General features: G+C 44.1%; 1 protein-coding gene across 1 annotated transcript in view; it reads right to left on the bottom strand.

Annotated features, from left to right (window-relative positions):
* ptgfrnb (prostaglandin F2 receptor inhibitor b) overlaps positions 1-12,755 on the bottom strand; it is a 61,479-nt gene that overhangs the window by 24,837 nt on the left and 23,887 nt on the right. Inside the window, exons 6-10 of the mRNA XM_041966498.1 lie at positions 6,929-7,075; positions 6,680-6,840; positions 6,002-6,122; positions 5,056-5,275; positions 4,780-4,967 (exon numbers count right to left, since the gene is read on the bottom strand). Coding sequence (XP_041822432.1) covers positions 4,780-4,967; positions 5,056-5,275; positions 6,002-6,122; positions 6,680-6,840; positions 6,929-7,075 — 837 coding nt within the window. The remainder of the gene's footprint in view (positions 1-4,779; positions 4,968-5,055; positions 5,276-6,001; positions 6,123-6,679; positions 6,841-6,928; positions 7,076-12,755) is intronic.

Here is a 12,755-nt window from a genome sequence, read left to right as displayed (position 1 = left end):
TGGCCGGAACATCTTCAAACACATCTTCAAACCTACAACAGAAGTTTAAAACCGGCCGAGCTCAGACCCACAAAAAAATGATCCAAAACGCCATTTGTCAACCATTGATAAACTCGCTCCCCTTCTGCTGCTTTCCCAACTGCCAAATGCAGCATGCATCAACTTTTCAGACATCAGGCGCGACATGCCAAATAATTTCACGACTAACTGCGACACCCCCCACCGTTGGGTGCTGACGGTCTCAAGCATCTCTCCGCTGCAGACTGCAGAGCTCTCACTGAAGCTATAAATCGTCTGAAATCCTCTAGCAGCCCCTTTGATCCACTCCCAGCATCCTTTTTTCAAATCTGCTTTTCATTCTTTAACAGATGACATGTTGTCGATAGTGAACTGTTCTCGCCAGACTGCCATCTTTCCCCGTTGCATTAAAAGCGCTGCTATAAATCTCTAACCTCACCTTCCTAAGACTATTGACAAGATTTTACTGTATATCAGCAGCTGAATTGCTGTCTCTCAGTTAATAACATTCATAACTGCCATGTCTCACATCACAGAAACTGCTCTTTCAAAAATTCTTAATAGCATGAGGCTCAACAGTGACAATAAAAAAAAATACTCCTAAACCTAAGCTCTGCATGTGACCCAGTGGATCATGGGATGCTGCTGGAAAGCCTAAGAAACTGGGTAGGTCTATTTAGCACAGACCTCCAGTGGTTTGAATCCTTCCTTTCATAATCAACACTTCATTGTCACACCCGGAGTCTTCCACTCCAGACATGAATTAGTGTGTGGGGTCCCGCAGGGCTCCATCTTGGTTCCTCTTCTTATCCAACCTATGTATGTGTCCCCAATGGCTACATTATCAGCAGACATAACATGAGTTACTATAAATATGCAGATGACACGCAGCTTCTTATCTCACTATCCACTGATGATTTCTAATCTACAGACTCCCTAGTCAGTCGCCTGGAAGAAATGAACCACTGGGTGGTGGCAAACTCCGTTCAGATGAACTGGGAGAAAACTGAGATTTTGCCCAGAGACAGCTGGCCCATGAGTATCTGGAGTCCATATCACTAAAGACAAGTGATTAAAAGCCTAGGAGTGACGATGGATGGTGAATTCAGTTGTCCTGATCATATCAACGGCATCACCAAGGATGCCACTTTCCAACTCATTTCTGAAATCAGAGGCTCATGCATGCATTGGTCATGAGCAGGCTGGACTGTTGCAATTCTCTGTTTCTGGATTTACCAAACAAACCAGTGCACAGATTACAATTTATTCACAACTCAGCTGCGTAAGAACTGACCAGGACAAAGAACACAACTCCAGTCCTCCCCAAGGCACCCCTTCATTGGTAAACAGTTGTTTTCAGAGTACAATTCAAATTCTCTTGGTTCACAAAGCACTTGCTGGTCTGGCTCCACAGTACATGGAGCCATGTACATGCTGTCAGTTTACAATCCCAGCAGATCTCTTGGGTCACAAGGTGGAAATCTCCATATGCCCAGAGCACTCTCAAAGTCTGGTGAGATGGCATTCAGCATTTACGCATCTAAATAAGAGAACACACTGTATTTGTACAGTATGTATGATTGCATGTATATGCATATTTATGTGCGTGTATGCACGGATGGGTTTGTTTCTAAACACTTTTTTGCTGTCTAATTTTGCTTTTTATGCAAAGGACTTTGAAGTGATTTGTATGAGGTGGTGCTATACAAGTTACTACCAAGACGAGCAATGCAGATTAAGTTTATAGTAAAAAATCAATCTGCATCATATTTGCCAGACCAGAAGATTTCAGAGCCCATTTCAATCGGGAGATATGAAGAATCTTTGTTTTGTTCTTGGTTAACCAAATTATGTAAACCACTTAACTTGGAACACAACCCAAACAATTACAACAAGAACAGTGTATCAGACCAGAGGGCGAGATCTAATGAACATTTACGATTTGGATAACACCTTCACCTTCATTTGAAACTCCAAATGAGTCGCTGTGCCTCCAGATGTCAGTGGTGAAGCTGGAGATAAAGGAATAACCCACAGGAATGATAACCTGGGCAATAAAATAAGTTCCAGGTCTAAATATACTCAATTTAACTTAAAGCTTTGAGTCTGAAGGGTCAGATTTAAAGCAATAAAATACAACTCAAGACGCAGGACACTGGTAGATCCGGCAGGTCTTAGTCAAAAGATGACATGTTTTTCCTCTGGCCTCTCCATATTTATGTTACAACCCATCTAAAAAAATCACTTAAATACTGAATTATTTAATAGCATATGCGCTGTGAGACTTTGCATTTCCATATGCGTCCTCCTAGAAGATCCCTGTGCAGGCTGAAACACCACAACACGTCTGAAACATTCAAGATACAGCTGGAACCTTGGGAGAATTGCCAGTTTGTGGATGTGCTCGCAACACACACACACACACACACACACACACACACACACACACACACACACACACACACACACACACACACACACACACACACACACACACACACACACACACACACACACACATACACACACGACTGAGTGCACAGAACTTCCGTCCCCTAAGGCAAGTTTAAGGGGTTCTTGAAAACTGCTCAGCTTGAAGCTTGAGCGCTGTCAGCATGTGTGTGTGTTTGTGCGTGTGCATGTGGGGGGTGGGCTGTTGCTCTGCGTGGGGTCAACTCAAAATGTTCGACTTGGATACACACACTTGAACACTTGAAAGATTACACACACACACACACACACACACACACACACACACACACGCACTCGTGCACGCAGGCAGAGAAAGAAAAGGAAAGCAGCGGTGCAGATCTCCGCAGCTGGCTGATTGGCCAAAGGGCTTCACTTTGAAGATGTCCCTGAGAGAGAGGGAGAGAGGGGCGAGAGAGGTAGAGGGAGACAGCGCGGGTGAGGGAGTGAAAGGATAGTGGAGAGAACGGGGGAGGAAAAATGGCAAGTGATGGAGAGAGAGGAATTAATGCTCAAGGGTTCCTTCTCTCCCCAGAGAGATAGAAGATCATCGCCAGTCTATCTCTCTCTTCCCTTTGCCATCATCTCTCTTCTCTCTTCCCTCTCTTTGCTCCTCGAGGCTCAGAGCCTTTTTGCCTCCCACAAACCGCATTCAGACGGTTCAAAATGCTCGTCTTCCAGCAAAGAAGTGTGACAAAGTAATGTCTCGGGAGGAGGGCTACACAGCGAGGGCCCTGAGTAGAATGCTGAGTTTTGTCCCCACTGCAGCTTGTGGTCTCTCAGGCCTGCTAACCAGCGGCCACTCCCAGCGGAGCTCGCCATACTGTATGCGGGACCAATATTTAGATTGGCCAATGCCGATCAAGACTTGTGATCACAGTGTAAAGCAAGATATCTAAGGGTTGAAAAACATCAAAAACAAAGGTAAATGCAAGAATACAGGAGAAAGACACTGCCCCAGTAACTGAGGTAATCAACACCAAGTCTGCAGCATTTTAATGAAAAATTCATCCTCCTACGGGACCAGCTGAAACGTTACTCAGTGTATCACTGCCCATGTTACGACACATTTTTCTGGGGTATGAGTAAATTAGTAAATAATTGATCGTTTTACCGAACGAAACATCAGATTATTAAGGAGTGTGTTTGCGGCCAAGCCTGTATTCTGAACATCTTCGTGCTTGAATTTATTGGCCGTTCATTGGTGATATTTTCTGTAGATGGAATAAAAACATAACTCCACGCCATTTTTGCACTGCCCTTAAACTCTGGAATACTTTCAATACTCAAACCTCTCAACATTTGATCATTTCCTTCCAGCTTGATACTTGTTATATACGTACTATACCATATTATTTCAACTTTTCACCTTTTCCCCCTTATTCTATCAATTACTTCCCTCCACTTCCCTGTCCTTCCTTTTGTGTTGTTTTCCTTTCCTCACTTCCCCTTTCTTCCCCCTCTCTCCTCCATCTCTCTCTAGATTATCACTATTTCTCCCTCTCCACCTCTCCTCTTCCTTCCTCGTCTGTCCACCTCACCATCTCCCTCTCTTTGTCTTCCTCCTCGTCACCTCCATCCTCTTCCCCCCTCTGCTTCCTAATGCTCCTGTTCCTCGTCCTCCTCCCACTGTCCCACTGTCTCCCACTTCCCAGTCAGATCAAAGAAAGTTAAGTAGGCCAGTGGCTGTGGTGGGCGTCAAAGGGCTTAAGGTGTGTGTTTATGTGTGTAGCTTTATTTTTGCACATTATTGAGGAACTTATGTTGGTTATCAGAGTGTGGGTGGAGGACGTGTGTATAATGTGTCTAGAAGTACGGAACTGCTTACATAGCTCCATTAAAAGACAGTTTTTCGTGGATAAGTAACATGGATTCATTCTCTAGCATTTGTTCTGATTGTTTTGAAAGTGAATAAGTGATAGAATACGGCTTTAAATGAATGATTCATCTCACTACAGTGCTAGAAAGTATTTTCCGAACATTTAGTCTTCTGCTATGCTCTTTGTACACAGCCTGGTTTGAGGAAATTTCTTTAAACGAGCACAAGTCTTACAAAGAGCAGACTGCTTTAGGAGCAGCAAGTAAGAGAGAGTGAAAGAGTTAAGTGTGGGCCACATTAGAAAGAGGAAGTAGTCTGACGGTGACAGAGCAGAAGTGGTTAACCTGTGCTCAACCGAGCAGCAAGGTGGGCAGAGCAGCTGGGTTTTTTTCTGTTGAAAAAGTCACGTGGTTAACCAAACAATATTTCTGAAACTCTACGAAAGTACACACGAAATGCACGGGCTGACCCACCATTTTCTTGAAAGTCGATCTTGATTTTGTTCGACTCTGCGCTGGTGGATCTGGTCCAAGCTTGTCCCGGCTGCTGTTTGGTCCACGCCGTGATGTCGCACCAGTAGTAACCTCTGTCGGACAACTGGACGCCCGCCAGGCGAAACCGAAACTCTGTCGGACCAGACTTTGTCAGAACCAGACTGTCTCTGAGTGGAAGGAGAGAGATAAATACATTTCAAAACAAAGCCCAGACTCCAGTGTTCAAATACTGTGTATAAGTAAGCTGATATGTACCTCCTGTTGGGGTCCGTGGCTCCTCCGTGCTGCAGGACGCTGTCAGGGCTGAGAGTCATGATGGTTCTGACGCTGCTCTCCAGGCTGTCTTGTGATTGGATGAGCACTGAGTAGCCCACCTCCCCAAGGTTCTCAGTGGACACGGTGCAGCTCATCTCAAAGGTAGCCCCACCCACTGAGGCTTCACGAATGTGCTTGGCAATAACGTTCAGAGAGGGGCCTGAAAGAACCACCAGTCCACCAATTAATCCACCATTTATCATCCAGAGGGGCATCATTCAGCCCACCAGAGCGTCCGAGCGGGGAAATCCCCGACATTTGGCAACAGGAAGTGATAAGCGATTACACTATGAACTTGAGCAGGCGCATGCATGCACACACACAGCATTGCAGTTACATCATGGCAATTAGCTCAGTTGAGGGCACCAACTTCAGCTTGTAGGACTGAAATAGAGAAAGTGTGTGTTGTGAACAAGAGAGGCTGACACAAGAGGTCTGTTGTTATGTTGAGCGATTTCAGTATGAAGTCTGGAAATGATATGTAGACATTACAGCTTATTCATAAAACTCAGCAGCAGGGTTGCTATGCCTGGCTGGCAGCATATTAGAGTTTTCTTAATCATGAATGTGAGCTAATGGCTCTGTTTTTCTGGATTCCTCCGAAAAGTACCTCATTAAATCACAGAATACGACCTGGAGTATTAGGACGAATGTTACGTGCAGAGATAACTATGAAGGTGCCACAAGAAAATGCTGATTTCCCTGAGTTAATTTCTTGCTCCATTCTTTAGATCGGCCCATGTTTTTATACCCCACATGTTTCTGTTCATGTTTTTGCACCTTTAAGGATAACGTTAAGGAATCCAAAAGGAAAATAATGCTAAATTTCAAGGTACGGTTGGCTCTGTTGGACACAGCCTGATGAACTGATGAAGGGAGGGCTTACGTTTGGTGACCCACTGTACAGTCTGCGGTGAGCTCTGGTGCTCAGCGGCCTTCACCAAGTCTCCCTGGCTGTTAACACTCCAAGCAGACACAGTGCAAACATACTGGCCCATGTCGATCTCCTGCAGACAGAGCGAAAATGAGTCAGTCATCAACATTCGTGATGTGGGACAAAGGAACAGAGGTCACCATTTTACTGTGTAGTTTGTATTGATATTTAATCATTGACAAAAGCCTCTGGCTGTGGAAGCAGTGGAGCAATCTTAAAACATAACATTGACGTACTATAAGCCATCAGTGATTTGTTGATCTTTAACAGGAGGGGTGGCTCAATGGGAGCATCCCCAGCCTCTACACCACCAGCCAACACACAGACATTCATGTTCACCTCCCGAGCTTGGTCTGAGGCTGCATTTTCAGCAGCACAGATGCCACTGACTGATTACATGAATATTATAGGAATATTACAGGAACACTACAGCCAGCAGTGTGTCTCTATGATCATCCTGCTCTGCCATGACTACACGTTGCTATTTGTCACTTTGATCACAAAGGTGACACTACACAGAGTATACAGGCTACAATATAGCATAGAATTGAGTATTTATAGTATATAGTTTAGAGAATATTATAGACACAAGACAGTTAACACATAAATCAATCATCTCTGTTATGCTACCTGTGTGCGGAGGAATCGCAGTTTAAATGTGTTGGGCTGAACTCTGGTCAGAGATAACACGCCGCTCTTAAGCCTGTCAGAATACATCGATCCCGGCAACAGGTTGCCGTGGCCGTCCAGAGAGCCAATGGGATGTGAAGTCTGAGGATCATCCCCTATACCTGCGGGCGATTGAACAGATTGGAAATCAAATGAGCGAGTCTGTAAGAGGTTTTGACAGAATTTGGACAGAGGCTGAGGTAAATGTACCAGGAAGTGTGGTGTGCTCCCAGCTGACGCTCAGTCGGCCTCCCAGGGGCAAATGTGTAATGTTGGTCACATGACATGCCAGCTCTGTGGGCTCTGCTGTCATCTGGGGGTTCAGGATGGGTTCAAGGGTCAGCATGAAGCTTGGTTCTGCAGAGAAAACATGAGCAATTTGATGATGTAGTTCACACATTTAGATGGTTTAAATGACAAAACATGTATTAACAGGGTGATAAAGTATCGGCGAACTGTCTGATAACTCATGTGCTTTCTGAAGATTCACAGTGGGTTTACCACTTGCCACAATCCTTGCCAGCTACTGCAGCAACGCAACCCTAATTTTGCCAAAGACGGTGGAGATGAGGTGGAGCGAGCAAGCTGCAACCAGCATGGCTAAATGCAAAAACCTGAGACGCTTGTTACTAGCAAACACGCCCCAAAACATAAAAGGCCAAACAAATGTAACAAAAGCCCAACCCAAGACCTTTGGGAAGCCAAACAACTGCTGCTGAAAAGCAGGGGATTAAACTGGACTACAAAGTGGAACAGCTTCATGGTCCAGCTCTCTCAACAATACAGTACCGCGCAGCCAGTACTTGGAAGGTATTGTCACTCTGGAAATTTTACACATCGGTCGAATGTTTGGTGAGGCCCCCCAAGCCATTTTTCTATAAAAGACATGATACACAATTCTGTAGCAAGTTGAAATTTAACGCTGCTACATTAAAGGAATCAGCGGCATGAGGTTAAATATGCTGAGGGATGTCAAGTGCAGGTCTAGTCCAGTCTTCTTTACCCTTAAACATGGAAAGTAAGTTTTAAAATCAATCCCTGATGCTACATTCACGTCATTATGTTCCACCTTACATAAGTGTTGGAGCTCTATCCGCAAAGTTCCAACGTGTACAGGTAGCCATTATGGACAATTTATGTAAAAAGACACCTGTGCTTTAAAACCCAAACGCCATCACTTTAATAGATTGCATGTCTGAAAGGGGTTTAACTTAGACCTCAGAAAGGATGCAGGCTATCTTTTTATGTTAAAAACCACATCCTTGCAACCTCACTTGCACCTCATTCTCATCACATCACATTCGACTGTAAACCACTCTGTGTACCTCAGTCAACTGAGGCTAAAAAGGACAGCATCATCTGCGAATGTAAAGCTCCACCCAGATGTCACTGATCTTCACTCTAAGACTTTAACTACACCTTAAAAGTGTGACTAAATGGCCAACCGTATGTGCACACGCCTGTTCACATACCCTTGAGTACTTTTGGTCTCTTTGGACTGGGCCCCAATAGGGATCCGAGCTCCTATACTTCCAATAGGGAATAGGTTCACAAAGAAATGGGCGTCCCAGTTTGGTGTAGAAGAACTTTCTTTGCACAGAGCCCTGAGCTCAACCCAATCCAACATCTTTAGGATGAACTGGAACACTGACTGCCAGCCGAGCCGCATCACCCAACATCAGTGTTGGACTTCGCTAATTCTCTTGTGGCTGAATGGGAGCAAATCCCCACAGCCAGGTCCCAAAATCTAGTGGAAAAGCTTCCCAGATGTGTGGAGGCTGGAAAGATACTTAATAATCAAATATGGCTGTGATGTTATATTAGGTTATCTACATAGTTTTGGTCATGTAGTGTATATATGTGTATAAATATACCCAAATGTCACTGCTTTTAAAGAAGGTCCCTATTGCTTAGAATAGATTTTGGCATAATTTTCTTTTTCATCTCTCAACACAATAAGAGCTATACGCACAGTATATATCTAATTATCCCATTCATTGTTAATCGTCTGTATCAGTGAGTCTGAAATTAATACTTGTTTCAAGGGAAGGATCAGCACCCCGATGAACAACTCAAACCTAATAATACCACACACCGAGTTGCCGTGCTGCCTCCAGAGAAATGATTCCCATCCCAGCAGGGTGTTGCTTTCATCAGCCATTGCCAGGTTTTGTCATTCTGCAACATTCCAGATTCAGCAGACAACAAATGCAAAGTGAATCCTGTTTACCTTTTTTAGTAGTTTAGTAGTTTCGTCGTTAAATAGAGGGGAGTGAAGGAGCAGAAGTAGAGAAATAGAACAGAAAAAGACCTCCTATAACACTATTTACTGTGAGAGATGAGGTGTGTGTGTGTGTGTGTGTGTGTGCAGGTGATGAGGCAGGTACTCTCAGTCAGACAACCAGATTGCACCTTTACGCGTCAATGAACGGGAAATGCACACAAAGATTTCCGCCTGCCAGACTGTGAGATATCGCACACACACATACTGTAGCGCACACAGGTAGTCACTGACACAAACCAGAGTGCGCCCGGCATACCGATACGTAACGCTGACCAACACGCACGCACGCACACACACAACTGGAAACACTATAAATACAAGAGTGAGTGTGTGTTTGGCAAAGGAGGGGGTTTGCGTGATGTCACTTTCGACGTCATACACACACACACTGATTCATGCACTGTCACCATCTGCTGTGAAACCCACAAACACACACACCCATACACACACACACTTTGATCGATGAGAACGTGTGAAGCTTCTCTGCCAATTAGCCACGTGCCGCTCTCCCTCACACTGAAATGCTGCCTTATTTAGCCGATCAACGCGAACACTCGCCACCAGTTCAGGAGTTCCGACACGGTACGGCAGTATACTGCAGCTGATCCATATAGATTTAAATAGATAAGCCAATAATTAAAATTATCTACTTAAGTAAAACCAAGAACGACACTGATATTTTTACACCCACATTTTGCTGCAAAATTCCATAAAAAAATCAGAAAATTAAGCTTTTACCCTGGACAACACAGAAATTTAGGCTTTCAGCCTTTTCAGAAATATTTAAAAACAATATGAAGAGAGGAAAATCTGTGAGAAATGTCTAAGACTCCTAACATCAATTCATTTTACTGCATTCAAGCCCACTTAAGGCCTTAAAATTGAGAGAACATACAGACATGTTTAGGACATGCAAACAGCCTTAACATGACGAACACTTTGTGTTTTAATGACTAAAAATGAAGAATTAGTATATTTGTTTTAGGGGTTTAAAAATCAACACACTCCACTGATTTCATGGTTATTTTAAAGATTATCCCATGGGAGCTGTTGGAAACGGGTGTTTGCTTACACACAGTGTATTATACATGCAGAGCTGAAGTCACTGCAGATACAGTTCCCAACCAAGACAGCTTCTCAGCTTGATCAGATTTATATAATTCAATAAATTCAAAGCCTTTGCAAATTTGGGAAGTCAGACAGTACATCGCTCCATTAATCACTTTAAAAAACAGGATTAATTGGTAAAATAATTGATGCACTTATGGAGAATTGCTGCAGCACGGGCTATACTCAATGTTTAGCTCGTACTGTGATGGTCAGAACGTTTCGGCAAAATTTAACTGCAAATTTTAAAGGGAGTTTGGTGACTTTCTCCGTGCATGACAACCAACCACACAGATTGGAGTTGGTGTTGGTGTCAAGTCAGACCAAAGACGTTCTTCACAAACATGGCTGTTTACTTGAATTGGTAATGTAAAAAGCAACAGTTCCCTCTCCTCTGACTCTCTTTGTGATTAGTTATTTTGCTTTCCTGTAGCGCAGATGACACGACGCAGATGCTGTCTCTGACTTCGCTTTTTTTTTCAATTAATGACACAGCGATTTGATTGATGGTGTGAAAACGCTAATCACACTGCGCGGTTTGCTGGTTAAAGCAGACAGTACAATACACGACAGACATCAAGCTGTGCAATGACAACCCAGGAAGTATGGACGATGACAACCAAACAACCGTTCAACAACCTGCAAACCAAATCCCATGTTACAGAGCCAATGACGCTGCTGACCTAGTGTCGTGTCCTCACTACCGAGCCTGACTCGCGTGAACTGCACTTCCTGCCATTCTGTGGAGTTTAGCAGAGCAGAAATAGTGTAAAAACAAGCTTTAAAAAGAAGAAAAGACTCTATTAGCGTGTGGCTCGGGGAGGCAGAGAGAGGAAAATAGGTCAATGTCAATAACATAACAAACTGCTTTCATCTGCATCGCTTTGCATGTGTTCAATTTAAGAAGCTGCTCGGGAGTTAGAGACTCTTGGTTTGCAGTGACATTCATTTGCCACTGATTGGTGCGTTTTGAACGTCGTGATATCGCTTTAATTATTTTTCGGCTGCTCTGCAAATCATTAGCAAACATGCTGACTGTTCAGTTTAAGGAGGGGAAGCGCTACTTACTGCAGGGATGCAACTCACAATTATTTTCACTGTTGACTTATCTACCGATTATTCTGGCGATGTGTTTTGTGGTTGAACCACACATGTGCAGAAACATGTTCGTATTGTTACTAAATGGATGGATTGAACCATCCATGTTGCACACACACACACACACACACGAGGAAGTGCAGCCTTCAGATGCTGGGTTTCAATGAACCCTCCCAGGGTGTGAAGCCAGGCTTTCCGTGTTTGGTCAGCGTGCATGTTCGGTCGTGGCCGTACGCCACGGTGATGATATGTTTCCATGCAGCAGGGGGAAAGCGGACCGCTAACCTTGGCAGTGGCCGCGCCGATGACCGTGGCGGGGAGTTGAACTCCCAACCATGGCAAAGTCAGTGGTTTCCAGGAACAGAAGAATGCTGTATTCTGCCAAAACAACCAAAGGCATGTGAGACGCTCTTTCACTGGAGCATGCAGGCGTGTGTGTGCAGCATGTGTGTGTGTGTGTGATTGGAAAACCAGATATGAATAAGACACTTGAGCCGTTCCCTCTTTCTGTCAACACCCTCTGTGTCTCCCAGGATGAAGGGGAAGTACGGCTGACACACACTGAGCAGATGCACTTTTTACATCGCTACTTACAGCTAACGCAACATGTAATCGGATTACTGTGTGTGCAGGCAGATGACAGTCATCTGTTGCCACCCATTTCAGGCTCACCAATGACTTTATGTTGTGACAAGACAGGGAAAGAGGGAGAGAGGTGGGTTACTAAATATTTCAATATAATTCACTACTGTTTTGCAAGCAAACAGTGCTAATTTTCATGCTGCATGTTATGCAGATGTTCAAAAATGAGCCAAGCCTGTCATGACATACTGTATGATATAGTCAAGACTAAATAATAAATACCCGGCAAATAATATATGAAGAAGTGTGAAAGTCATGCCAACATTTGCTGCGCACAGAGAAACTGTTTAAGGTTCTCCAACAGAAAGACAGCCACAAAACAGTATAGATGCTAAACATTATAAAACCACAAACTGGAGCTCCGTGCAGCCTGTGGCGATGCACAACCTTAATTTAGCTCCTTCACATTTCACTGAAGGATAGATTTTCACTGAGTTCAGGGAACTGTCGGAGAGCTGCAGGGAACATCTTAAACGTTTTCTCAGGGAGGAGAAGTCAATCCTTTATGACATGAGGTAACTACAGTTAACTCTTAATTCTGGCTAGCCTCACACCTCACACCCAAACACAGACGGAGATAAAGACTAATTGCAATTATCGAATCATTACAGAAGATGATTGCATTGCATCCATTTTTTTCCCGCATAAACACACATCATGAGCAATTTGGGATTCAGTAACCTTGCTCAAGGACTTGTGAGCAGGACAAGGTGGGAATCGAACCCCCGACCTTGAGATTAATGGCCAACCTGCTCTACCTACAACTAAAGATCACAAGCGAACAACACAATGGCTGTGTTCAGACCGCCACTAGCAGTGTGAACAAGCATCCTCACTGGTATGTGTGTATGATGCTGCTGTTTGGAAATCTACTTGATAGACATGCCCTGAAGCTAACAACACAGT

This window comes from Chelmon rostratus, chromosome 24, assembly GCF_017976325.1.
Source record: "Chelmon rostratus isolate fCheRos1 chromosome 24, fCheRos1.pri, whole genome shotgun sequence".
Taxonomy (NCBI): Eukaryota; Metazoa; Chordata; class Actinopteri; order Chaetodontiformes; family Chaetodontidae; genus Chelmon; species Chelmon rostratus.
The sequence above is the reverse complement of the archived record's forward strand: the minus strand, read 5'-3'. Positions and strand labels throughout refer to the sequence as shown.